The following is a 27,455-nucleotide window of genomic DNA, read 5'->3' on the forward strand; positions in this document are numbered from 1 at the left end:
ACTAAAAAGTTTAAGTGATATTTTGTAGAAGAACCAAAAAATATCAATGTAGACAATTTTGGGGGAAATGTAGATTGACAACCTGAGTAGATGGCAGAGTCTACAGAGTATTTTTTTAAAGCCTTGGAGCCTTGAAAGTGTTTGTAGACAGCAGAGAAGGAACCAATAGATAAGGAGAGGTTAGAGATTAGAAAGAGAATGAATGTGGAGGCAAGCTGTGAATGGTGATGGGATAGAGCAAATATTTATAACAGATGGCTTGGTTTTTTTCAGTAAATCATGAAATGAGGTCCTTAGCTAAAAGGGTGGCAGGACAGTGAACTGTGTGCATTCAGAAAAGAAGTTTAGGGGCAGCTGAGTAGCTCAGTGGAGTGAGAGTCAGGCCTAGAGACAGGAGGTCCTAGGTTCAAACCCAGCCTCAGACACTTCCCAGCTGTGTGACCCTGGGCAAGTCACTTGACCCCCATTGCCCACCCTTACCAATCTTCCACCTATGAGACAATACACCGAAGTACAAGGGTTTAAAAAAAAAAAAAAAAGAAGAAGTTTAGATCAGCCAAGGAAGGGACTGATTAACAGAGAATCAGAAAGCAATAAAAAGACTGCTTTACTACTGTGAAGGACCAGGGGAGATTAGCTAACAGATTTGTTATGGATCCAATCAGCTGGTTTTGTTACCTCCCTTAAATGCATCAGTAAAATGTAAAATGTAAAAAAGTTGAGGAGGAAGATGATAGAATCTAGGATTAGGATACAGCTGAGGAAGCAAGGGATGATATAGAACTGATTTACTAAAGGGTTTTAAGTAGGAAGGGAGGAAGTAAAGATAGAACAGAGATAAGAGCACTAGAATTCATAATGAGAATAAATACACATAGATAAGATAGATAGGCCTATCTTTCTCTCCCTCTCCCTTCCCTTTCCCCTCCCAGGTTCTGTCCAGTCCTATCCTGTTCTGTTCTCTAGGTGTCCATCTCTCTCCAATTGAAAGGATATACTTTGAACAGAGGAGAATTCTAAACTCAACCAAGGGGAGATGATCATAGAAAACAAAATGAACAATTTGAAAATTTCAATTTTCAATTTCATTTCAATTACATAAAATTGTAAAGCTTTTTCATAAATATCAAGAGATCAATTAATAGATCTGAGAGAAGACTGATAGATTGAATCACTGATGGTGGAGTTGTGAAGTGGTCTAATCATTCAGGAAAACAATTACATCCCCCCCAAAGTGGCTAAACTGTTATGGACTTGTTAACCTAGGATACCAGTACTAGGTCTACCCCAAGAATGTAAAAGTCGGAGAAAAAAGTCCCAAATGTACAAATATATTCATAGTAAAACTTTTTGTATTTTCAGAGCTGGAAACAAAATGAGAATCCATCAGTTTGGAAATATCTAACAAACTCAGCATATTTCTTGTATTACTGAACTGCAAGAAACAAGAGAGCTGCAGAATTCAGAAAACCTTGGAAAAATTTGCATATAAAGTTGGGGTAGGGGAAATGCTTGCTCTAGATTCTGAAGTCCAAGGTTCAAATCCCAGCTCTGCTACTTGCTATTTCTGTGATCTCAAGGAAATCACTTTACTTTGCTAAGTCTCAGTCTCTTCATCAGAAAAAATGAAGAGGGGGCAGCTGGGTAGCTCAGTGGATTGAGAGCCAGGCCTAGAGATGGGAGGTCCTAGGTTCAAATCTGACCTCAGACACTTCCCAGCTGTGTGACCCTGGGCAAGTCACTTGATCCCCATTGCCTACCCTTACCACTCGGGTTTAAAAAAAAAAAAAAAGAAAAATGAAGAGATTAGACTAGATCAGTGATGGACAAACTATGGCCAGAGGGCCAAATGCAGCCCCCTGAAATGTTCTATCCAGGCAACATTATTCCTATGAATACAATGAGTAGGATACAATACAATGAAACAGACTGACAGATGAGCATTTCCTTTCCTTTGGCCCCCTCTTTAAAAAGTTTGCCCATCACTGGACTAGATGATTTCTAAGGTGCCTTTCTAGTAAAAATTTAGGGTTCCATGATTTCAACTACCATTTTGTCAAAAAGACTTCCTAATTGGTTCAATAAAATTTCTGAATTTCAACACTAAGTCTGTTTCTGATTCTCTGCAGTCAAGTTTTTTTTTTTTTTTTTTTTTTTTTTTTAAACACATCAAGGGTGAGCTGAGGAAGCAATCCAAAAGAAAGCCTTCAGTGTAAAGGAACTTTTCTCTTTGTTCCTGCTCAGAGAAAACCCCAGAAATCAATCCTAACTGGTTTGCTGACAGCCTTGCTCAGTAGTGTCAAGATCAAGGAGATACAATTACTGTAAGAAGTCTAGGACATAAAGTAGACGTGAATTTGAAATGAATTTGGAACCAGTATCAATGACTTCTGCCCATATGTTGCTCACTTTCCCTGTCCTTCCAAAAGACAACCCAAATGTAGAATATGAAACGTCCTGTATAACACTCAGCAAGACTTGGGATGAGAATCTCAAAAACGCCTTCAAAAACGAGGTCATTTTGATCTCCACAATTGATGTTTGTCTCAAAGGAGAGCCAAACCACTAGACACCTAGACTAGATCAAGTAATGTGGGCAAAAAAGACAGGTCAAAAGTTTCCTGAGGCTTGGCACTCTATCAGTCTTGGTAGTTCAAGGGGAAGGAGGCGAGAACGATCCAAGCTCTCAAAGACCCAGGCTAACAGCTGCTTGTGCATACGTCAATCAGTGTGACCTTGAAAGACCCTCACTTTGTTCTGTGTTGAAACAAAGATGGCTTTTTAGGTTACAGTGAATTTAACAACCAGCTCAAAAGTTTGTACTGAAAGAAATAACTAGCTCATTAAGAGGACTATATTCTGATGATCAGAAGGTCCTCATTCCTTCAGAAGTCACTAAAGCTTGGGAGAAAGAACTAATTTTAATCAATGCCTTCCCACACTCGATCTCATGGGCACAATTCAGAAGTAAAAGAAAAAAGGTGCCAAACTGGCTCCCTGGAAAAGTTTGAATAGGAAGGAAAGTTGAAAAAATTGAAGAAGAAAAGAATGATCATCTGATATCCTATCACATATTAATCTGGCCATACAAAGAGCCTGGGAAAACATTTCTCTTCTCTCACCCCTGCTACTGAATTCCTACACTATAATTTGGAAGAATATAATCTTGGAGCTGGAAGAGATCTGGAGAGAATCTCTAGCCTACCCTTCTGTGCTTAGTTGCAAAGGATAATTCATCCTGCCAAGAACACTAGACTTAAAAGAGTCAGAAGATCTAGAATCCTGGCTCCTACCCATGTGATTGTGGACAGATCATCTAAATTCTTTGAACCTCAGTTTCCTCATCTGAAAAATGGACACAATAATTCTTGTGCCAAGGAAAGCCCTTTGGAAGCCATAGATCGCTACAAAAAATGTGAGCTGTGACTCACATTTATGACCCATATGTAACTTTGACAACCTTCCCAATCAGAAGGTAATTCCTGACCACCTTTTTTTTCATGTTGCTCCTTTTTTTCTTGTTCAGACCTTCAGCAGATCAGGCATATTATATATTAACATTCTTAGCATTTCAGTTCCCTTGTCAGTATTATTTTCCCCAAAATAATCTTGATGCCTTACTTTCAAAATCTTTTTTATCCTGAACTTCCCAAATCCCTGTTCTCTCTCTTCATTCTTTATACAGCCAAAACAAAGTACCTGCTATATGCAAAGAGATAGGCTAGATGATATGATGAATACAAAGAAATATAGGACTCGGTTGCTGATCAAGAAACTTAGAAGTGAGGGAAGTTATGTGGTTTGGAGGACTGAGAGCCAGGCCTAGAAATGGGAGGTCCTAGGTTCAAACCTGACCTCAGATACGTCCCAGCTGTGTGACCCTGGGCAAGTCACTTAACCCCATTTGCCTAGCCCTTGCCTTTCAGTCTTAGAGTTGTTACTAGGACAGAAAGTAAGGGTTTAGAACAAAAGAACAAAAACAAGACTAAGGGTAAAAGAAAGTAATTTCTTCAAGGTTAAACAGCTCAAAGTAGCAGGGTCAGGATTTGAAACTACATAGCCTCAGGCTCCAAAGTTAGATTCATGAAAAGGTAACTAATAAATTAGACAACAAATCATCAATATCTCAATCATTTCTTCATAGTGTGGAAACTTCACAACCGCAACTGGTCAATATTTCACTAGATAAGTCCTAATGAGTTTCTTGAAGCTCAAAAAAGAATGAGTAACTTGCCCCTGGTCACACAGCGACTAAGACTGAATGAGAAGATTTCAACCTGGGTCTTCTTGACATCAAGTCAAGGATTTTAGGCTATGCTGTACCATAAGGAAGACAGAAAATAAATGGTACTGGAGCTAAAAGGAGAGAGACGTGACTTCACAACTCTCTTCAGCCCTGAATTGGCTATGGTTTCTAATATATTTATTTTGTCTTATGACTATAATTGACAAGCTGAAGCATCCCAGAAAAGGGTTATCAGTACAATATTAATAGTAATAATAATGGGGACAGGGACTGGATCTGTGCTTTAACTGGTGAAGGGAACATCTGGATAAAGAAACCATCAATGCAGGTGGCCACCTTCTTTGCACCTTATAAATTTAGAGAATTGTCCAGAGCCAAGTTTTCAATCTGAACCTTTACAATGTAATTAGGAAATGTTTTTTAAAAAGTAAATAAAAATACAATAACAAAGATAATGTTAATTTTTAGTTTTCTAAGTAGATATCATAGATCTGTTTATATAATTGTTTGATACCAATTGCTAGAGTGCTAGAGCACTTGATCTAAGTGACTTGTTCATGGTCACACAGTTAACATGTGTCAAAAGTAGGACTTGAAGGGCAGTTAGGTGGCACAATGGATAGAGCACCAGGACTGGAGTCAGCAGGACCTGAGTTCAAATGTGATCTCAGATACGTCCTAACTGTGACCCTGAGCAAATCACTAAACCTATTTGCCTAGCCTTTGCCCTTCTGTCTTAAGAGTTGTTATTAAGACAAAAAGTAAGGATTTTTTAAAAAGGGACTTGAACTAAGATCTTCTTCACTCTAAGACTTTATGCCATATGGACTCTCAGCAATAATTGCAGAGAAAATAATAAACAACAACATCTCTTTATTTATTATCTCAAGGTTTGCAAATATCTCTTGATCCTCACAATGACCCTCCCTCTACTCCTTTGAAGTTCATTCAATCTAACTACATCACCTAATCTAGATCCTGGTGGGATTTATCTACTAGTCTCCAAATCATTCTATATCCTTTTTCAAGCTCAGTAGCTGGTTCCCATTCTTCCCCTCCATCCTAACCCCTGCCCTTCTACCAAGGAATTTCAACGTATCCGATCTTGTCCTATACTCAACCTCAGCCATACACAGGAATGGCCATAGCTCGGATCCTGCATCACCTGCAAATGCTCTATTTCCAGGATTAAAAATTCTGAAATTTCTTTCACTGATCAAAATTTACTATCATTCTGCCTCTTCCTATGCCCCACTCTTCCTAAACCTATTCTTCACCTGTTTTGTTTTTATGCAGTCATTTCTGGCTCCTCTTGACACCATTTGGGCTTTTCTTGGCAAAGATACTAGAGCATTTGGCCATTTTCTTCTCTGGCTCATTTTTCAGATGAGGAAACTGAGGCAAACAGGATCATTCTTGCCCAGGGACTGCAAATCTTTCTGTTCCTCTATTCTCTCCCAGTCCATCACTCCTGCTCTGGTCTCACTTTCTTTCTATCGCTCTCCTGACATTATAGTACTATAATATAGTATGTTGTCCTCTCTTTGAGTTCTTAGCTCCCTTGTATAGTCACCACACAAGTATGTCAAATCCCAACCTTGAATGATTTCCACCATCAGCCTCCTTTGTTCCCATCCATGTACTGCTGAACAGAATTAGAGAAAAATCATACAGTTTTTCTGACTGAGTTTACCATAAACTTATCATCTAATCTTACTTGTACCCTCAACAAAGAAATGGAATCCTTTTATTCCTCTCTGATTCTCTTCTGCCCATCTTTGAGCAACAATTTAACTCTTTTCTCAAGGCTCTCATTTCACCTCTTCCGAGAATTTTACCTCTAACTCTACTGAGAAAATAGAGTTCATTTGCCATGAATCCCCTATTTCCCCCTCTCTGCTTATCAAAATCCCTTGGCATCATCTCCAATTATCTCCTGCTTTAATTCAGTCATCTGTAAAATGATCTGGAAAAGGAGATAGCCAATCACAGCAATATCTTTGCCAAAAAAAACTCCATAAGGGGTCATGAATAGGCAGATGTGATTGAACAACAATAATAATGAAGAAATGACCCTTCTCTTCACCAAATATGTAGTCTTTGGTTTTTTTAAACTATTACTTTCGGTCTTAGAATTAATTCTAAGAATCAGTTCCAAGGCAGAAGAGCAGTAAGGGCTAGGCAATGGGGGTTAAGTGACTTGCCCAGGAAGTATCTGAGGCTAGATTTAAACCCAGGATCTCACTTCTCCACGACTGGCTCTCTATTCACTGTCCTACCTAGCTGATCCTCTTGCAATCTTCAGTTTTTTTCTACTGATTCCTTCCCTGATTATTATAGGAATGCACAAGCCTCCGCTATCCATAAAGATCACACTTGATGGTATTGCCTCCTCTTGTACCTCCCAAACAATCACCCTCTGCCAAACTCCTATACAAAAGCTGCCTTCTCTCATTGTCCCCACTTCCTCTCCTCACCCTCACTTCTCAGCTCTTTGTAATCTGATTTAATAGACCTCAGTCCTCTAACTCAAGCAGTCCCTTCCCAAGTAACCAATGGGCTCTGTTTTATTTTTATTTTATTTTTTTTTAAACCCTTAACATCTGTGTATTGGCTCCTAGGTGGAAGAGTGGTAAGGGTGGGCAATGGGGGTCAAGTGACTTGCCCAGGGTCACACAGCTGGGAAGTGTCTGAGGCCGGATTTGAACCTAGGACCTCCCGTCTCTAAGCCTGACTCTCCATCCACTGAGCTACCCAGCTGCCCCCAATGGGCTCTGTTTTAAAAAATCTTAGAGCTTCTTCTCAATCCTTATTTTACTTTACCTCTCTGCAGCCTTTATCACAGCTGACCCATTCTCTCCTAGCAGCTATGACTGAAATGTAGAGAAAGAGCCCATATTGGAGGTCTGCCAGATCTATTCCACTTCCAGGACTCTGATTTATGGGAAGAGTTTTAGAGCCCAAAATGCAATCAAAAATCATTCCCAACATCATACCATACCTGTAAGAGTTCCATATCTTCCTGATTTTCTGATCCAGGTGTATTCTCCACCAATATGGCAGACATTACTTTCACATTCATTTTCACCATATCTACTTCACTGTGCAATTTTCCAATCTGTTGAGAGAAATTGGTCAGGGTGATACCTAAAGAACAGACACATTTTCTGCCTTTGAGAGATGCGTGCTCTCCTGTGAATCCTTTGGTGCCACTTCAGACAGATTTATATGAAATGATGAAAAAAGAAAAAAAAAACTCCAAAAAACTAGAATGCTAGATGGTTGCAAAAGTCAAGCTCACCCCAGAAAACAGGAGAAAATGTACCTCCCTTCTTTGCAGAGATGGAGGGGGCTTTGAGTATAGAATGCCTATACTCATAAGATTCAGAACTTCTTTTTCCTTCCCATTCCTTGTTTATTTTTTGCTCCAAAGAAGAGTTTTCTGGGGTGGGAAGAGGAATGGGATAGGTTTGGAAATGAAGGTAAAGGGGAAAGCTAGGTTGCTCAGTGGATTGAGAACTAGTCTTAAAGACAGGTGGTCGTAGGTTCAAATCTGACCTAAGCTACTTTCTAGCTATATGACCCTGGGGAAGTCACTTAACTACCATTACTAGCCCTTAACACTTTTATGCCTTGGAACCAATACACAGTATTGATTTTAAGACAGATGATAAGGGTTTAAAAAAATAAATAAATGAAGATAAATTCCTAGCTGTGTGACCCAGGACAAGTCATTTAACCTCTATCTGCCTACCCCTTGCTCTTTTATCTTGAGTGTTTACTAAGACAAAAAGTAAAGCTTTAAAAAAAAGTTAAATACAAAAGATCAATAAAATTTAGAAAGCAAACAGATGGCCAAAGAGTTTCATTTTCCAGAAGTCATTTAACACCTATAAACACATTCTCTTACACACACACTCTCTCTCTCTCTCTGTCCCTTTCTCTGTCTCTCTCAATCTCTCTCTCAAATTTTTTCCTTCATCTCTGTCTCACCTGCTGAGTTGATCCTTCCCTTTGCCAAGGCAAAACCTTTTTTTCCAACACTCTCTTATCATCCCTAGTCTTTCACCAATTTTCTATCACTCCTTGTTTGATTGGTTGGTTCCCTCTTACCTACAAACATACCAAGGACTCCTCCATCCTCAAAATATCCTCACTTGATCTCTCATTACCTGTCTCACTTTCCTTTTATAGCTAAAGTCTTTGAGAAAGAATCTATTTACAGGTGCCTTTTCTTCCCTTCTTCACATTCTCTTCTTAACTCTTTGCAATCTGGTCTCCAACCTCACCATTTGACTTTTAATTGTTCTCTCTAAAGTTACCAGTGATTTTTAAATTGCTAAATCTAAAGGCCTTTTCTCAGATTTCATCCTTCGTGTCCTCTCTGCTGCCTCTGACATTATCAGCAATCCTTCTTCACCTTAATTCTCTTCTTTCTAAGTTTTTATGACACTACTCTCACATCTGGTTCCCCTCCTATTTATCTGCCCACTCCTTTTCAATCTACTTTCCTGGATATTTATCCTGGTCTCTACTGATAACGATGGATGTCCCCCCACCCCAAGCTCCCCTGGATCGCTGCAGCACCCAACAGGGGGCGGTGGTGCCCACTTTGGGAATCACTGTCTTAGACTCTCTTCTTTTCTCCATTGCTATGGTGATGTTATCAGTTCCTTTAGATTCATCATCATTTCTACCTAGATATTTCTCAAATCTATTTATCTTCCTCTAACCTTTCTTTTGCCTTCTAGTCTTACATCCCCAACTATCTCTTTATGTCTCATGGACATCTTAAAATCTAAATGTCAAAATATCTAAAAGTAAACTTCTTATCTTTCCTCCAAAACGTTCCCTTCTTCCTAATGTGAATACTACTGCAGAGGGGAATACAATCTTCCCAGCCACCTAGGCTGGCAACCTAGGTAAGTCATTCTCACATTCCCACCTCCAATAATTAATGTGTTGCCAATCCTAATGATTCTTCATTTGCAATACCTTTCATATATGCCTCTTTCTCTCCTGGCACTGTCATGAACCTAGGTCAGGCCCTCATCACCTTATACTTGGATTACTGAAACAGTTTGCTGATCTTCCTGATTCAAGTCTCTTCACATTCTAATTCACTCTCCACTCACCTATCAAATCAATTTTCCTACAGTACAGGTCTGATCCTATTCAATAAACTCTAATGGCTTCCTCTTCCCTTTAGGATTACATATAAAATTCTCAGTTTCACTTTTAAAGTCTCTCATAATCTGCCCTTTTCTTTTTTTCTTTTCTTCTCTTTCTAGCCTTCTTATGGTTTGCTCCCTCTTAAAAACTCTACCAATGCAGAGACATTGGCCTTTTAGCTGTTACATGAACAAGAAACTCCATCTCTCATGTCTGGAATGCTCTCCCTTACTTATCTTAACCTCCTGAACTCCTTCAAGTCTCAGTTAGAATCCCATCTTCAGACAAGAAGCCTTTTCCCTATCCCTTCCTAATCCTAATGCTTTTCCAATGAGGTTGCTGCCAAGTTATCCTGTATGTATAACATGTATACAATTGTTTGCATGTTGTCTTTCCAATTAGACTGAGAGATTTTTGAGGGCAGGGACAGTTTTTGCCATTCTTGACTGCCACATAGTAGAAAGTGCTTAATAAAAGACTTTTCACTATTTCATTCATTCATTCATTCATTCATTCAATCGTTCATCCATCCATTTATTCAATAAAGAGATTGTATGGAAATAGAAAGACCCCACTGGATTTATAATCAAAAGATCTGGGTTTAAATCCTGACTGATACCTACAGGATCATATGCAAGTCAGTTGAGCTCTCTGAGCTATAATTTTCTGCTCTGTGAAAACTCGGTGGGATGTTTTTGGTTTAGAATCCCCTGAAGGGTTCTTAACCTGGGGTCTGGACATATTTATTTTAGCAATATTTTTATAACCATGTCTTTTTCTTTTCTTTTTAGAACCCCTTATCTTCTGTCTTACTATCAGTTCAAAAAAAGAAGAGCAGCAAGGGCTAGGCAGTCAGGGTTAAGTCACTTGCCCAGGATCACACAACTAGGAAGTGTCTAATGCCAGATTTGAACCCAAGTCCTAGCACTCTATCCACTGTGCTACATAGCTGCCCCTTAACTGTACTTTGACATAATTGGTTTCCTTTATAATCCTGTGTCTTATGTTATGTACATTTAAAAGCATTATTCTGAGAAGAGATTCGTAGGCTTCACCAGATTGCCAAGGGGTCCATGACATCAAAAAGGTAAAGAAACCCAGGATTAAATGGGTTCTAAGATCCATTCCTGCTCTACATCTATGGCATAATAATGTTCCCCAATAGATAACTTCCAGAAAGGCAGAAAAAACAGAGATTCACCTGAAATAATATACCTGTCAGAATTACTCTCTAAGGTCTCTTTCTAGCTCTAACATTCCATGAAAATATGAGACAGGCTCATATAATGATAGCACTTAAATTTTAGCTTTAGAAAATGTAAAAGTTAGCCATCAGGAATACAATTCTTGAAACAATTGTTAGAATTGTCACCTTCTTCCCAAGCTAACACAATGAGTTGGGAGGAGGAAGGATTTGACTTGGGGGGAGGGAGAGGTTTAGGACTTACTACAGAACTATTACATGAGCAATTGCAGGAGATGTCAGAGGAGAAAGCCTATTCGTGAAGAAAACAAAAGCTGAGATTTCTAATAGCCAAGTTTCACAACAAAAAGGCAGCCATTTTCCTTGGCCTAACACTAGTTAATCATTAATTGGGTTAATTAAGTGAGCAGCATTCATGACTCGTGGATAGCATGCCCATCTCTCCCAGAGACCCAGAAGGAAGCCAGAGACCCAGAGCAAGCCAGAATATTATTCCTGTCACAGCCAGAGTTTATCCTGGGCTCTTGCTGTTCACAGACCTGGGGCTTCAGGACCTGTAGGATGTTCTGCAATAAAATGAATCTTCTCACATAATCATTTGCCTCCTCCCTTTGTTCCCCTCTCCTCAGAAAAATCTATAGGTTTTTCCTGAAAAAAAAAAAAAAAAAAAAAAAAAGCAAAACCCTTCTTCTCCATGGAATTTATTTTCTATACAGGTCTCTTCCAGATCTTTAGAGGCCATTATGAAAGATAAAAGGATAGCTAGGTGGCCCAGTGGATAGAGTACCAGGCATGGAGGCAGGAAGACTCATCTTTCTGAATTGAAGTCTGGCCACAGATACTTACTAAACTAAGCTGTGTGATCCTGGACAAATCACTTTATCCTGTTGGCCTCAGTTTCCTCATCTGTAAAATGAGCTGGAGAAGGAAATGACAAAACTACTCCAGTACCTTTGCCAAGAAAACCCCAAATGGGATTATGAACAGTAAGAAATAACTGAAAACAACTAAAAACAAAAAATTGGGGAGCTTTCTTTTCTCAATGGTTCATATTTTCTTTAAAGGAAAGAGAAGAGAATGCTCTAAAATGGTTTGAAGGCTAGATAACTAGATAATGACTAGATAATAATAATAATAATAATAATAATAATAATAATGACTAGATAACTAAAAATCCATCTCTTGTCCCAGGGCTCTAGAATAATATGATTTGTCTAATAATACAAATGTAAAGAAAAAGCAAATGAAGCCAAATGTTTTATAATTAAACAATTAATGAAAACAATATAATTAAACAATTGATAAATGACTGATTTTGGTGCCATAGACTGGATAAGGAAATGCTGGAAAGATAGGGGATGATATTTGAAGAATGTTGCATATACTATAAATTGTGGTCATTGGACTTATTGGTTTTACTTAACAGTTTGTTATTGTGATAAGGGAAAGTTTTTTTTGGAGGAGTATAAGTGTTTATAGCAATGGGCATGGAGAAGATGGTCAGTGCTGTATGGTGTGAGTCATATCCAGAAAGTCCCCAGTGCCTAGCACATAGCAAACATTTAATAAATGTTTATTGAAATGGAAAAAAAAGGACTGATATAAAAACAAAATGCATAAAAAACTTTAATGTTTACTTAGATTAATTTAAAACTTTTTTTTTAAAAATGAGAGGCAGCATGTCAGAAGGAACTGTCTATTAAAGCCAGGAAGCCCTGGATTTATGTCTCACTTCTCACGCCCATGAGATGTTTGATCTTGGAAAAGTCACCTAACCTTTCAGTGATCTAGGCAATTCTCTCCAATCATAAATTGTAGAGCAGGTGTTGATTTAATTGGTAGAGTTTTCTCACAAGGGAATTCCCTCTACCAGTCAACTCATAGGTTGAGTCCCTCCCTATACCTATCCTCTAATTAAAAATAGATATAGAAAGAGAAAGAAACAAACTTTACCTGTTCGGCAACCAATAAAATAGTTGGGGGCTTAGGAGCAGGTGCAGTTGAACGTACTGGTGCAGACGGAACAAATGGTGGTGGATTAGTTATGCTCGGAGACAAGGCCTATTAAAACACAACCCATAGATTTTGCTCTTTTGAAATCACCCAGACCATTAAATCCCAGTTTTCCCACCTAAATAAAGTCATAACTCTTGTACTTACTCACTTGAGCTACTTAAGAGGATGTGCCCAGGGAAAGTCATCCTCTGGCCTCAACCCTTGGGGCACCCTTCCCCTCATGGAGATGGTAGCCTCATGGGGGTAAGGGATGACATGATTAATTCAAAATTGTTACATAAAGGCTAGTTATTTAAAGAAATTAATCGGATGGGATTTATTATGTAGATATGAAGAAAAGTAAGCTAAATATAAAGGAGATCTCTGATTTCATTTGTGTACAAGCTTTCTTTTCTTTATATGTGGAAATGATTGTTTTGCTTTGTAAAATTTGGGGAAAAATAAATAAAAGGTAAAATTATTAAAATTAAAGAAATAAATTAATCCCACATCATTTTTAATAGATTCTATTTACAACTGGTTGATGTTGGGTTTTTTTTAAACCCTTACCTTCTGTCTTAGAATAAATACTGTATATTGGTTCCAAGGCAGAAAGGTGGTAAGGGCTAGGAAATGGGGGTTAAGTGACTTGCCCAGGGTCACACAGCTTGAAAGAGCCTGAAGCCATATTTGAATCTAGGACCTCCCATCCCTGGGCCTGGCTCTCAATCCACTGAGTCACCCAGCTGTGCCCCCAAACCCAATTTTCAAACAATTATGTTGTCCTCAACCCCATGATGCTGCTAACCCTCTAACCAATTATATTCTTTCCTCACCTAACCTGTTATGTTCTTTGTTCTAACCTTATTTAAAAAGGGCTACCTTTCCAAATTGAAGTCTTTGGCTTAAATTGAAGCAGTCATTGACCTACTTTATTGCCAGGTTTGCATCCTGCTAATAAACTATTATCTTGCTGAGAGAGAACATGCTTCAGTCTAACCTTTGTTGAATTTTAAACTTGAGACACTATTAAAATTAAATTAAGCTAAAAATGATTATGTTTTTTATACACTCAAACACATACATCCAAACAAAATTATAAAACCTAGTTATTTCAGCTTTTAGACAAAGAAACCAAATAGACCTTCTGAATAATTCTAGTGTCCTCTAGTCTTCTAAGATTAATTATTCTAGAGGATGAAGCATCCTTCCCATTATTATTGTGGCAGCCAAGCGGCATAGCGGACAGAGCACTGGTTCTAGAATTAAGAAGACCTGAATTCAAATCCAGCCTCAGATACTTAATAACTGTGCCACATAACCTCTGTTTGCTTCAATTTCTTCATTTGTAAAACAGTATATAATGTATAACAGTGTATAAACAGTGTATAATAATAGCACGACCTCACAGAGTAGCTGTGAGGATCAAATGAGATAGTCACTGTAAAACATTTAGCATATAAGGCTAATGCTGGCTTCTACCCAGCATCTGTGAACATCTTGAAAAGAAGGATTTTCTTGTCTTTCATCAGTAGAAGCTCTTGCCACCAAGTGGTGAAGCTACCTAACTCTTGTCTCTATTTCAACCTGACACTTACAATATACATAAATGCTAGTTATTATTATTATTATTTAGCAAAAACAAACATCTCATCAATTTAATTCTCATTAACAGGAGCTAAGTAGTAGCACCTAATTTGGAGTCAAGAAGACCTGAGTTTCAATCCTGTTTCAGACACTTATGAATCATTTGACCCTAGAAAAGCACTTAACCTCTCTCAGACTCAGTTTCTTCATTTGTAAAATGGACAATAATAATAACTGAGAAGGTTGTTGTGAGGATCAAATGAGATAACATATAGAAAGCACTTTGTAAATATTAATGTGCTAAAAATGTCTGGCTATTATTAATTTGAAATTAAAGACTAATGTGCATGGATCCAACAGTTAATTCATATACTTAAAGAATTTTACGTTCTTTATTTCTCTTATGAAATTTTTACTGTTTGTGATCCTGGGCCCAATATTTCCCCACTTAGTGATCAATTAGACAGAAAAAAAGGAAAAAAAAAGAAAAAGAAAAGAAAAAAAGAATTAGATGCTGTCTGAGATCATTTTGACTCTTAGTATCCTTTTATTGCTACCTAAATCTAATTTAATGTCATTTCCTTTAAAATATTCTATGGGGGGAGGGGCAGCTGGGTGGTTCAGTAGATTAATAGTAGGCCAGGCCTATGGATGGGAGGTCCTACGTTCAAATCTGGCCTCAGACACTTCCTAGCTGTGTGACCTTGGGCAAGTCACTTAACCCTCACTGCCTAGCCCTTACCTTTCTTCTGCCTTAGAACCAATACACAGTATTGATTCCAAGATAGAAGGTAAGGGTTTTAAAAAAAAAAAAATTCTATGATTCAGCATTTTTACTAAGTTAGAATGACTTCTGTTTCTCACTCCAGTAAGAATAGTTCCCTTAATTTTTTCTACTTCGTGGAGGTAGGTGGGTAGCACAGTGGATAGAGTACCAGGCCTGGAGTTGGGAGGACATAGGTTTAAATCTGGTCTCAGACACTTCCTAGCTGGGTAACAATGGGCAAATTGCTCAGCCCCAATTGCCCAGCCCTTCCCACTCTTCTGTCTTAAGAATCGATACTAAGATAGAAGGTAAGGGTTTAAAAATAAAAAAAACAATTTTTCTCTACTCCTCCCTTCAGGCGCAATTTAATCTCATGCTCCCTAGTACTAAAAATGTTAATATAATCCTATAGGAACTCCTCTCTTTGCACAATTTCCATAAAACAAGAATTTCTTGCCCTTCCTTCCCCCATTGTAGATCAGAGTTTAAATCTGAGAACATTTTCTCACTGAACATGCGTTCCAGCTAAATAAAGTACACTGGCTTCCACCCAACATTTCTGAATATCTTAAAAAAGAAGAGAGAGAGAGACCTCTTATCATTCATTGGTCCTCGATCTTAGTACAAAGCAGCAAAGTTAGCGGGATGACTGGTGGTGAGACTACCTACCACTTGTCTCTCTGTTTCAATCTTTCTCTCTGAAGATGGGAACTGGACTCCTTTCTTGAGCAGCTCTAGGTAGATTTCCTTGATGTCACTCACATCCACACCTCCAGGGAAACCCTGTGACCATATCTGTGTTAAGGAGATGGAGAGTGACAGAAATTAAAAAACAAAACCAAACCTTAAACGAATGAAAGAAAATCTGTCAGACAACATAGAAACATGGAGCCTACCTAGAAAACCACAGCTATATGAGATCTCTCCAATTCCACCCTAATACTTACTTTGGACTTACCAAGCAAAAGGCACACAATATATATAATATATTGTAACATACATTTAAGATGGCCCAAGTATTGTTCTGACATATATTAGATGGTAACATACATTCTCAATGCTAAACAAAATGGGTAAAATATCTTAAAGAATATACATCACTGATCAACAATCTAGAGAGGTAATGAGATAGAACAGAAAAGGCAATAGTAGACTTGGAGTAAGACCTTTCTGTGACTTAGTTTCTTCCTCTGTAAAGTGGGATTATACATTCTTGGACCTACCTCACTAGTTTATCATCAGGATCAAAGGAACTAATGTTAACCTTAAAGCAAATACTAGGGAAACATGAGCTATTATGAATTGTTATTATTGTTGCTGATTTTGTTCTAGTCCTGTTTTTATCTCTCCCTTGAGGAATGAAGGGGAACCACTAAAGATATCCCAGTTGGAGAACAATGTGTGCAAATTAGTGTTTGGAGGAGATTAATTTGGCAAAAAAAAAAAAAAGGGAGTGTGGAGGAGAAAATAAAATGATGTTCTTGGAGCCAGTGTTTTTTTTTTTAATTTAATTATTTTTAAAAACCTCTACCTTCCATTTTAGAATCAATACTCCATATTGGTTCCAAGGAAGAAGAGTGGTAAGGGTGAGTCAATGAGGGTGGTGTGACCTGCCCAAACTAGGAGATGTCTGACACCAGATTTGAGCCTAGGACCTCCCATCTCTAGGCCTGGTTTTTCAATCCATTGAGCTGCCCTCAGAGCCAGTAATCTTAAAGAAATCACTTAAAACTCTGGGCCTCAGCTTACTCATAAAAAAATGAATACAGTCCTATAAGTTCTTCTGACCTCACATGGATGTTACATGAAGGAAAATAAGAAACAGAACAAAACCATTTTGAACTCTTGAGGAAGAAGTTATCTGGACATTCGTGGCTGCTGGCTTTACTTTTTATTTTTTGATATGAGAAATAGAAGCTTTTGCTGTTTTTTTTTAAAGAAATAAAAGTTTTGACAAGGTTTGACTCACAACTCAGCTCTATCAAAGTATCACTAAACCAACCTGCAGCTGTTCAAGGAATTTCCATTTCTTTGGAGGTTTGTAAACAACTCACGAGTTACCATCCCCAGAGACACAGGACAAACTTACCATGATGAAGCTCAAGATCTTATTCTGTATGTCTAAAGGCAAGTTGTATCTGGGACTCAGCAGCTTAACTAGGTCTTTAATGAAGTCCCTCTTCACAATCAGGGACTGGAAAGTTGGGCCACAGTTCTGCATACACATGTCAAGAAGCTATATTAAAGAGAAAACATGAGAAATCGCACCCATTTGCCAATGGCACTGATGAGTCACTCACTGCACGCGTCATGGGCACAGCCAATAGCTGTCCAAGTGCCTTATTCTGTACAAGGGGATTATGACAGGTGCTGAGAAAGTCCATGAGTCCAAGCCACAGTACAGCACCTGTCCTCACGTGACTTAGGATCTAGTTAAATAAACAGGGCATAGACATAAAAAAAGGTAAACAATGATATAAGGTAGCCAAGGTAGATAATATGCCATGTACCAGGTTAGCAGCATGAACAATAGAAACCACAGGAATTCAGAGGAATGAGCAGTCCAGGAAGGCTTCGCAGAGGAAGGAACATTCAAGGCAGCCCTTGAGGGGAAGGTTAAAATTAAACAAGCAGACAAGAATGAGTACATTCTAGGCAAGGAAATGGCATCAGCAAAGTTGAGGAGATCAAAATGAGTTTGGCATGTTCTGGGTTTCCTATGGAACATCTGTGGCTGTCAGCGAAGGTTTGTATAGGATTTAAAGAGAGATGAGGTTAGAGAGCTAAAGAGAGACCTGATAGATCCTGGAGAGCTTTGAATGTCAAGCTAAGGGGAGACTGTACATTATATTCAAAAAAGCACTAGCCTGGAAGTCAAGAGTCATGGATTCTATTTCTGTTCATGATAGTGACTTACTCTGTAACTTCTGGCAAGCCCCTTACTCTCTCTGGGGTTGTTTCTTCATTTATACAATGGAAATATTGAACAAAATAGCCTCTGAGGTCACTCCCAAGCCATAATATTTTATGGCTCAAGGAATTTATTCCACAAAAAAGGGAAGCGACTGAAGATTTCAGAGCAGGAGATTAACATGTCCAAAATCATCCAAAGAAAGGTAGCATGGCATAGTAGAGTGATGGCCCTGGAGTCAAAAAGACCTGTGTTCAAGGCTTTCCCTCTAAGTGTTGTTGTTCAGTTGTGCTTGACCCTTTGTGTCCCCATTTAGGATTTTCTTGGCAGAGATCCTGGACTGATTTGCTGTTTCCTTCTGTTCCTTCTGAAGATGAGGAAACTGAGGCAAACAGAGTGAAATGACTTGCTGGGAGTCACACAGATAGTAAATGTCTAAGGTCATATTTAAAATCAGGGAGAGGAGTCCCCCCAACTCCAGGCCTGGAAATCTATTCCCTGTACCACCTTGGTGGCCCCAGACAAGTCTAAAATCATTATTTGTAGCTCAGGCATAGCCCTGGAACCCCTTCTGAACTGCCTTGCTCACATAACCTCAACTCATGTTGGTAGGTCAGGCGTTTCCAGAGAGAAGCAATCACTACTTTTTTTTTTTTTAATCCTTAGCTTCCGTCTTAGAATCAACACTGTGTATTAATTCTAAGGTAAAAGAGTGGTAAGGGCTAAGCAATGGGGGTTAAGTGACTTGTTCAGGGTTGTACAGCTAGGAAATATCTGAGATCACATTTGAACCCAAGACCTCCCATCTCTGGGCCTGACCCTCTCCACTGAGGCACCCAGATTCCCCCCAAAATCACTACTCTTTAAAGATAGTTGGGTTAACTCTGGTGTGGAGGGATACATTGCTACTATTTTTCCTGAGTTTCTACTGGTGTGTTTCCCATTTCTACAAAGTTGATCACTACGGCACAATTAATTCTTACATATAAAACATTTACTAAGCTATCAGGCAGAAGCAAGCATAACATTGACTTAGAAGGCAAAAAGCAAAAAAAATAATTAATACATGGGAATCTATCAATAAATCCAAGCCATACTCATATATATGTGTATGTGTACATATATAATATATATGCATATATATGGAATATCCTTTGGGAAGAGTGAACATACATTTAGGAAACGAGTAGAGAAAGAAAGGGCAGATGTGCCCAGAGCATCTCACAATACCATACTATAGGTGCCAATGTTCTTGGTCTCTTGGTAAACTAAAATTCACACTGCACCAAACTACTTTTCTGCTAACTGCTTCCTTTCTACTCCTTATAATTCTTCCATTGGAAAAAGTCACCCGTCTGCTCTAATTCTGATGAAGCAGTGATTCTTTTACCTCATGGCCACCCTACATGAGTTGCTAAAAAAGTGTCATATTATTACGGTGACAAGCAGTAACCTTAAGTCAGAGAATGGCCAAGCTCCTCAAATCCATAAATCATAAGGGATTCTGCTTTGTGGAATAAGCTCCGAGGCTCTTCCTCCAGTAAGACAGATGTAAAAACTGACTTTTTCTTTTGTTTTTCCTTTTCAGAGAGCTCAGGAGTGTATGGTAATCAGGTATCCCTAAGAGGTTTCCTCTCTTTTAGGTTTTAGATAACACCAGAGAGCAACAAGCTCAATAGCTCTGTACAAAGCAGCAGGATCAGCTCTCCTCCAATGACCTTCGAAAAGCTGCTCTTGTCTATCGGTAAAACCATAGCTTTCTTCTAATCAGCAAGTTCTCAGCAAAGTAGATGAAGAATCATTTGTCCCAGCTGGAAGGCCTCCATCTCTTCTGTACTTGAGTCCTTGTGATTTTTCCTGTGTCAAGCTTTTTATTTTTACTTTCTTCTTCCTTTTAATTTTTTTTTACTTTCTTTCTACCTTATTTTACAGCTTCTTCTCCAGCTACCTTCTGAAGAGCTCCTAAAGCTTCAAATGGAAATCTCCTGGTGATTAGTGACTCATAAGCTCAAGAAATACATCTTTCTGTCAGGTCTGAACCTGTAGCAAGCTTTCTGGAGTTCCCAGTTATTTTTGATTTACAACTTTGTCAATTATAAATTTCAAACTCTAAAAACTGTCTTTTAAAAAGGTCCACTTCCTACATTTATCTGTGCGTGGTGGGGGTGGGGGAGGGGATTCCTCTCTCTGGTCCTTAAGATTACTCTGCATTTCAACATTTTATCTGAGGAAATGTTTCTTCACAAGTTGATTTTTAACATATACATAAATTTTTTTCCTGCCCCTTTCAGCAATTGCTTTGCTTACGAATACAAAGAAAAGGTAGTACGTTATGTATTCTCATTGCCCTTTTAAGTGTCCTTTATGTACTGGGTATTAGGCTACAAGATGGGGATACTAAGATAAAGGCAAATGAGTTCCTTGCCCTCGAGCTCACATTCTATTGGGGAGGGAGTGGAACACATACACAGAAAATAAAACATAAAATAGATGACAATATAGCAATGTCTTGAAAACCCAGTGAAGTCCTTATATCTCCTAGGAGAGATTAGTTGATACTATTGAGTACTACAGAAGGATCAGGAAGGATGAGGGCTGAGAAAATGCCATTGGATTAAACTATTAAGAGATCTTTGGTAACCTAGGAGAAAACAATTTTAGTCAAACAACAATGTTAGAAGTCAGATTGCAGAGGGGTAAAATATAAGTGGAAGGGAGAAAATGGAGACAATGAGTAAAGACAATTTTTTTTCCTAGTAGTTAACTATGAAAAGGAGAAGCTATATATTTATAAGACAACAGCTTCAGGAAAACAAGTGATTTTTTTTTCTTCTTAAGAATGGGACACCTAGGAATTGTAAGCAGTAGAAATCTAGATAAAAAGACTGAAATTTTTTGGCCAAGAGATAACTGATGGGGTAAACCTAGAAAGGAGACAGGAGGGATGGAATCAAGGACAGGAGAAAGGCTGGTATTTATGAGAAGGGTCTTCCTTTTGTCCAAGATTAAAGCAAAAGCAGAGAGAATGTTGGGGGGAGGGGTATGAAATAGAGGTAATTTCAAGGACAGAGTTGGAGTGAGGTTTCTCTGTTAAAAATAGAGGGGAGGGGCATATAATATAGGTGACTTAAAGAAAAAAAGCAGGTTTGGAGATGATGCTGAAAGAGAGTGGGAGAGTCAATCAGGAAAGAGTAAAGGGATTGGCATATAAACATTCATTTGTTGAATTACTTTCTCCATCAGTGTTCTGCAACATGTATATAGATGGCAGGAGATATTCAAAATTGGGGTTTAGAAAGGGATAACTGGTGTAGTTAGGTATAGCTAGGGCAGGCTAGATGGCACAGTGTATAATGCTGAGCCTGAAGTCAGAAAGAATCATCTTCCTGAGTTCTAATCTGGCCTCAGTCACTTTCTATCTGTGTGACCCCAAGAAAGTCACTTAACCATGTTTGCTTTAAGGTCTCTCTTCTGTAAAATGAGCTGGAGAAGGAAATAGCAAGTAACTCTAGTATCTTTTTTACCAAGAAAACCCCGAATGGGATCACAAAGAGTCAGATCACTGAAAACAATTGACCATCTATCACTATTATCAATTGATACAGCAAGAGACAAAAGGGCAAGAGCCTCAAGGATTAACAGATGAGTAAAGCTGAACTGGTTTACTATAGGGTAAAGGTTCTGAAGAGACTAATATCATAGGATCATGGATTTAGAACCAGAAAAAACTTTAAGGAACCTTGAGTTCAACCCCCTCATTATAACAGAGGAGGAAGCTGAGACTCAGAGAAGTTAAATGAGTTTCTTACAATCACAAAGATATTAAGTGTCTGAGCAAGAGTTGAACTTGGGTCTTCCTGACTTTAGCACTCTATCCATTATGCCCCTTTGCTGCTTTTTCAGCTACAGCAAGGAGCACAGCCTGGAAAATCTTAGAGGGAGTAGAACATAGGTTACTGGGAAGTTCCAAGTAGCTGATGCATCAGTTGAGGGGATTTTAAAAGAAGGAATTCCCTTCACTTCTCTACAGGGGATTCTGAAAATCTTTGTGTAGTTTTAACTTATTAAAGCTTAGAGCTTCCCATCTCTTCCACCTCCAGCCCAGCAGATGTCTGTTAGCAGAGAACAAGACATATTGGAAGATTAAGATACTAAAAGCATGTTACCAGTTAGGAAGCTATTTCAATAGATCAAATATAATGGGATGTGATAAACAGACCATGATAGCAGCAGCAGAAGTAGAAAGGAGGGAGAAATGAGAGACCCTTGAAGAAAGAATTAACAGGACATGGTAAATGACTAGAAAAAAAGGAGGAGGAAAGAATGAGGTCTGGAAATTAGAAGAAATGGTAGGTGCCCTTTGAAAAAAAAGGGAAGAGGGGATGGGAAAGAGTAGAACTTTACCTACTCAAGGAGTTTGGGGTTATTCCTACATTTTTTTGTTGTTCATCCTTTTTCTTTTCTTTTCTTTAACCCTTCCTCCCTGCCTTAGTAACAAACTCTAAGACAGAAGAACAGTAAGGGCTAGGCAATGGAGGTTAAGTAACTTGCCCAGGGTCACACAGCTAGGAACTGTCTGGGGCCAGATTTAAACTCATGTTTGTCCTGACTCCAAGCCTGGCTCTATCTATTGTGCTACCTAGCTGTCCCTTGTTCTTCATTTTCCAAAAGGACTAATGACATCCCAAGGTGATATCTTGATTGGCATCCTGGTTGGATTTTCCACGAGGCAAAGTGGTCAGCCTCATTCTCTCGAGTCACTTAAGTCCAGTGACAAGATAAAGGATGCCTGGTGATGGTCTGGAATGCAGAGGATGACGTTGGCATCTTCAATGTCTGACCAAGGTCTAAGCACTCCCTAATACCTGCTTCAGCCATCTTTATGGACATTGGAACAAATTGTTCTCATTCACCCATTCCTCCAGGAGAAGTCTTCATCAGTCTTCCCCTACTTCACCTATGAGTTTGAGGGCTGTATGTACCACAATGTCATTTAGCACATCTGCAGAGACAATTTTACTGGAGTGTAGCTGCACTACATGTTATAGCTTCTCAGAGTCCCAGGGGAGATTTGGGTGAAAGGTGGACACCAAAGGTGAAGAAGCAGTCCTGAAAAGGGCTTGACAAGCCCTCACACCAGTGGTGCTAGTCCTCCTTGAAGACTCCATACACCCCAAATTCTTACATTTAGAAGGCACAAGCTATCACAAGAGATGGGAAAAGAGTCAGGGAGACAAGAGGACAGTCAGAAAAATATGGAAAACCAGAGAGGAGGAAATCAGCAAAAGACAGCAGTCAGTAGTGCTGAAAAGACCACGGGAAGAAGAAAAGAGAAGGAAAGAACAGAAAAGAAACACAGACTAGGAGGATGGAGGCTTTACCATCAAGGCAGAATTTAATCACTGATTTGGGGCTTGGTAAGAAATATCAAGGATACAACAGCAACTATAAAGATGCAGTCAGAAGGAAAAAGGGGGAAAACCATTTAGAATTTTTTTTAAAGTAGGGGGATTCCACTGTACTTCTAAGTAGGGATAGAAAGAACATGGCTAGATGAACAGATAACTACTGGGCTGAATGTAGTATTTTAAAATGAAAAAGATATAATGGAAAAATAGATTCTATACCACTACTAAGAGCTTAATCATTTCTTCTAAACATTTGGGACAGGATAGCACATTTGAGAAAGAATAAGTTGACTGAATTCTAGTTACTAATTACCATGTTTCCTGGGACAATTAGGAAAGTGCTGATGATGTCTGAATTCATACTATCATTATTATGAGTGGAATTAAGGATTCTCTTTTTGTAGTTCAATTTAATCTGTAGCTATCTGCTAACTAAAGTTCACAAGAGACTCAAAATTAACTGCCTATGCTCCAAGAGGCAATGAAAAGGCATTAAATGACTATCTAAAACTCTTTTGAGTCCCAAATTGAATCTATACAAAAGAGAAGATGCTCAGTAAGCCAGCTGCCAGAGATTATGACTGTGCACGAAGGAGACAGGAATCAGAGGTGTTTCTTCTTTTCTATTCTTTCCTTCTGTTTTCTTTTCTTCCTCTTCCTCCCCTCCCCGACAATTTATATAAATGGCACTTAAGAAATAACCCAACATAGTAACCAGGAGAATAGCCTTGGAGTCAAACCAGGCTTGAAGTCCTGACTCCCATCATCTATTGCCCCAGGAATTGGGACAAGAATTAATTCTAAAAACTCTTAAGTTAGACAAGTTTAGACAAGTTGCCCCTCTTCATAGTGGAGAGAGTTTCCAACATTTGGGACTTTTCAGACTGACTTCCCAGAATTAAAAAAAAAAAACAAATTGCTGCAATTTAACCCATTTTAACAATAAGAAAATAAAGAATATGTCTCTTTGTTTTTATACATTTGGATACTAGACTTTGGTGATGTACACAGAAGAAGTCTCCTTTCTACTCCAGTCTCATTGATTTTCTCTGAATTCTACCAGCATTTAGTGTACATTTCACAATTTAATACTTAATATACTTTTCTGCAAAAGATAACTTTGGGGAGAACATGAACAAGGACTGCACATGATAGGTAGGCACCAATGGGTTATAATTTGTGTTGGTGGGATGGAACTCCTAAATCACTGTGATCACTACTTTGTACTTTTCTCATGTATTAGTTTTATCTTTTGAACTTGCCTATAACTTCCTGGAGATCAAAGACCATGCTTTATGCTTTTTTCAGAATCTCATGGAATATCCTAGCATTATGAGTACATAATAGGTGCCAAATACTTGATGATGGAAAGCATCCTTTTTCCTCTACAAAGAACTTGTTATAACAGTATTCAACAATACCTCCTAACATTACCACTATTAATTATTTTAAGAAAAACTAATCCCCAGCTCAGCTTTTTGGCACCTGATAAGGATGCTTCCTGGCAAATCATTGTCTAAACAGAACACCACTGTAATGCTAATTAACAGCAGGGAGGGCAAGCCAACTCCTACTTACCTATTCAAACAGAAAAAAAAAAAACTATCCAAATTAACAGACAACACAGGAACCTTGAAAAAAATTTATATGATCTTTTTACAAGTTCATTTTCTTTCAAAATTATGTTTGGCTTAGGCAAATACTGTAGTTATAAAGTAATTGCTTGAGCACACACTTTTAAGGTAGTAATCAGTCTGGAGTTACAGCTTCTGCTCCATTGACTAGAAGGGAAAATGCTACACTGGACACAACATTGGGCTGAAAGTCAAAAGATCTGGGTCCTCATCCTGGTTGTGCCACACTAACTGGGTGAATTTGAATTTGGGTAAGCTAATTTAGAACTCTGGATCTCAATTCCTTTTCTTTTCTTTCTCTTCTCCATTCTTTTCTTCTTTCCCTTACCTTCCGGTTTAGAATCAATACTAAATATTGGTTCCAAGGCAAAAGAATGGTAAAAGTAACACAAGGGATTAAGTGGTTTGTCCAGCTAGAAAGTATCTGAGGCTAGATTTGAATCTAAGACCTTGCAGCTCTACCCACTGAGCCTAGCCTTGATTTTTTTTTTTTTCGATGAGTGGGACAGACTTGATAATCTCTAATTTCCTCTTCTAGAACTAAAATTTAGTGATTCTCTGCTTCACTCTCATTCCAGAATCTACTATTGCCAAGTCTTCCTTTGGACATCACAGGGCTAAGAATATGTAGTTCTTTCTAAGGTAGAACAGATGAGCTGTTGTTAAGGCTTAGAGAGACAAGAAGGAACCAGGGAGATTAAACTGCCTGGGATGACCAGTGGTCATAGCCCCAAAGGAAAGGAAATATAAGAAAAAAGAAAGCTTGAGAAAAGAGGATGATGGAGTAGAATAGATATAAGATGTCTCTAGAATTCAACTTGGAGAGTCATTTCATTGATTCATTAGGGCTATTTAGTGCTCTCCTTGTATTGCTATCGGGTTGCTGTCCATGTAACAGAGACACAGTAAATGGTTCTTAATGACTGAAATTGGAAACCTGAGACATTCCAGTATCTACCCAACAGCTCACTTGATAAACACTCCCAGAGCTCAGAGGTGAGGCAAAATTCTGCCTGATTAGTACGGTAACCATGCATAACTGATGTGGTGCTAGAAAAAAACCGAGAAAGGCGTGCAGGGAAGAGGGAAAGCAATACAGTTTGTATTCGGGTAGAAGGAAGGCAGAGTTTGCAAGCAGTCAAGTAAAAAGACAACTCACCAAAGGTTACTGAAGGTCATTTGGAAAAAAGGCGGGAGGGGAAAAAAGGGGGACAAGTCAAATAAGCTTCCACACCCAAGTCATGGACAAGCCAAAACAGTAAAGAAAATGATACAAACATCACAGGAAAAACCCTTAATTCTAAGCTGAGTATTGCTAGAAACAACTTCAAACAGCAGAGTTATCTTGCAACAAACACAACAAACTATTAATAAATATTACAAGGCTCTGAAATATAATTGAAATAAATGGATTATGAATAAATTATTAATTATAATATAAATTATGAAGTTCCTTCATATGTCACTGGATAAAAATAATAGACAGTGTTTTTTAAAGGTTAGAGAGTGTGTGCGTATGTATTGGGTGAGGGAGAGGAGAAGGGTTGTTTTTAGATAAACATTTACACAAATGGCTTGAGTGGGTCAAAGCCCTTGATACAGGTCTAAAATCACTTATTCTTTATTATAAAGTAAGCCATTCTCAGAATCCTGTTGAAACCAAAATTCATACCAAATTGAAGTTATTCCTCCATGAAATTAATCAGGACAAGTACAACTTCCTCAACTGCTAACCTCACTCAGTTCCCCTTAATTATAGAATTTTTTATCAATTTAAGCATTACCTTCCTTTAAATAATAATAAATACACACATATGTATGTATATACACAAAATTTATATATTCGGATACCTCTCTATGTAGACACACATGTGTGCATACATAGGAATACATATCTATTTGCATGCACATAAATTCAACACACAAAAAAAGCCATCACAACTTCCAGTGAGGAAAGTCTCCCTAGCAATATAGACCAGCAACTACTCTCTAAATTAGAGTCTTAGGAGTTGTACCTGGTATGCTATAAGGTTAAGTGACTTGTCCAAGGGTCACATTGTTGCCAGTGGGTGTCAAAGGCAAAATTTGTTGTTGGTTTTTTAATAAACTCTTAACTTCTGTGTATTGGCTTATAGGTGGAAGAGTGGTAAGGGTGGGCAATGGGGGTCAAGTGACTTGCCCAGTCAAAGGCAAAATTTGATCCTAAGTGCTTCCTACTTCTGAAGCCAGCTCTCCAGTACTATATCATGCATCATTATACATTTGTGCCTCTCACATGGTAGAGAGGCAGCATCTGCTGGTCAAATCCTGCCTCAGAACAGATTGGCTACATGATCCTGGGCAAGTCACTTAACTTCTCTTTGCCCCAGGCAATTATTTATGATTATAAAATACAGAGCAGGTGCTAATTTCCTCATTGGGAGTTATATATGCTATGAAATCATGGATAGACAGATAAGCAGACAGATGGACAGATAGGCAGATGGAATGACAGATAAATAAATTAAATAGATGGGCTCATCTGGACTGTCT

At 38.5% G+C, this 27,455-nt stretch overlaps 1 protein-coding gene across 3 annotated transcripts in view; it reads right to left on the reverse strand.

The window, feature by feature from the left end:
* Positions 1-27,455, reverse strand: part of TOM1L1 (target of myb1 like 1 membrane trafficking protein) — a 52,660-nt gene that overhangs the window by 16,848 nt on the left and 8,357 nt on the right. For 2 of the 3 annotated variants that reach the window (XM_044676958.1, XM_044676960.1), the window contains 4 exons: positions 17,060-17,206; positions 15,640-15,765; positions 12,576-12,683; positions 7,248-7,364 (listed from right to left, as the gene is read on the reverse strand). In XM_044676958.1, the coding sequence (XP_044532893.1) occupies positions 7,248-7,364; positions 12,576-12,683; positions 15,640-15,765; positions 17,060-17,206 (498 nt within the window). The remainder of the gene's footprint in view (positions 1-7,247; positions 7,365-12,575; positions 12,684-15,639; positions 15,766-17,059; positions 17,207-27,455) is intronic. The other variant, XM_044676959.1, reaches the window with a different exon arrangement.

Source organism: Gracilinanus agilis, chromosome 4 (genome assembly GCF_016433145.1).
Source record: "Gracilinanus agilis isolate LMUSP501 chromosome 4, AgileGrace, whole genome shotgun sequence".
NCBI classification, from domain to species: Eukaryota; Metazoa; Chordata; class Mammalia; order Didelphimorphia; family Didelphidae; genus Gracilinanus; species Gracilinanus agilis.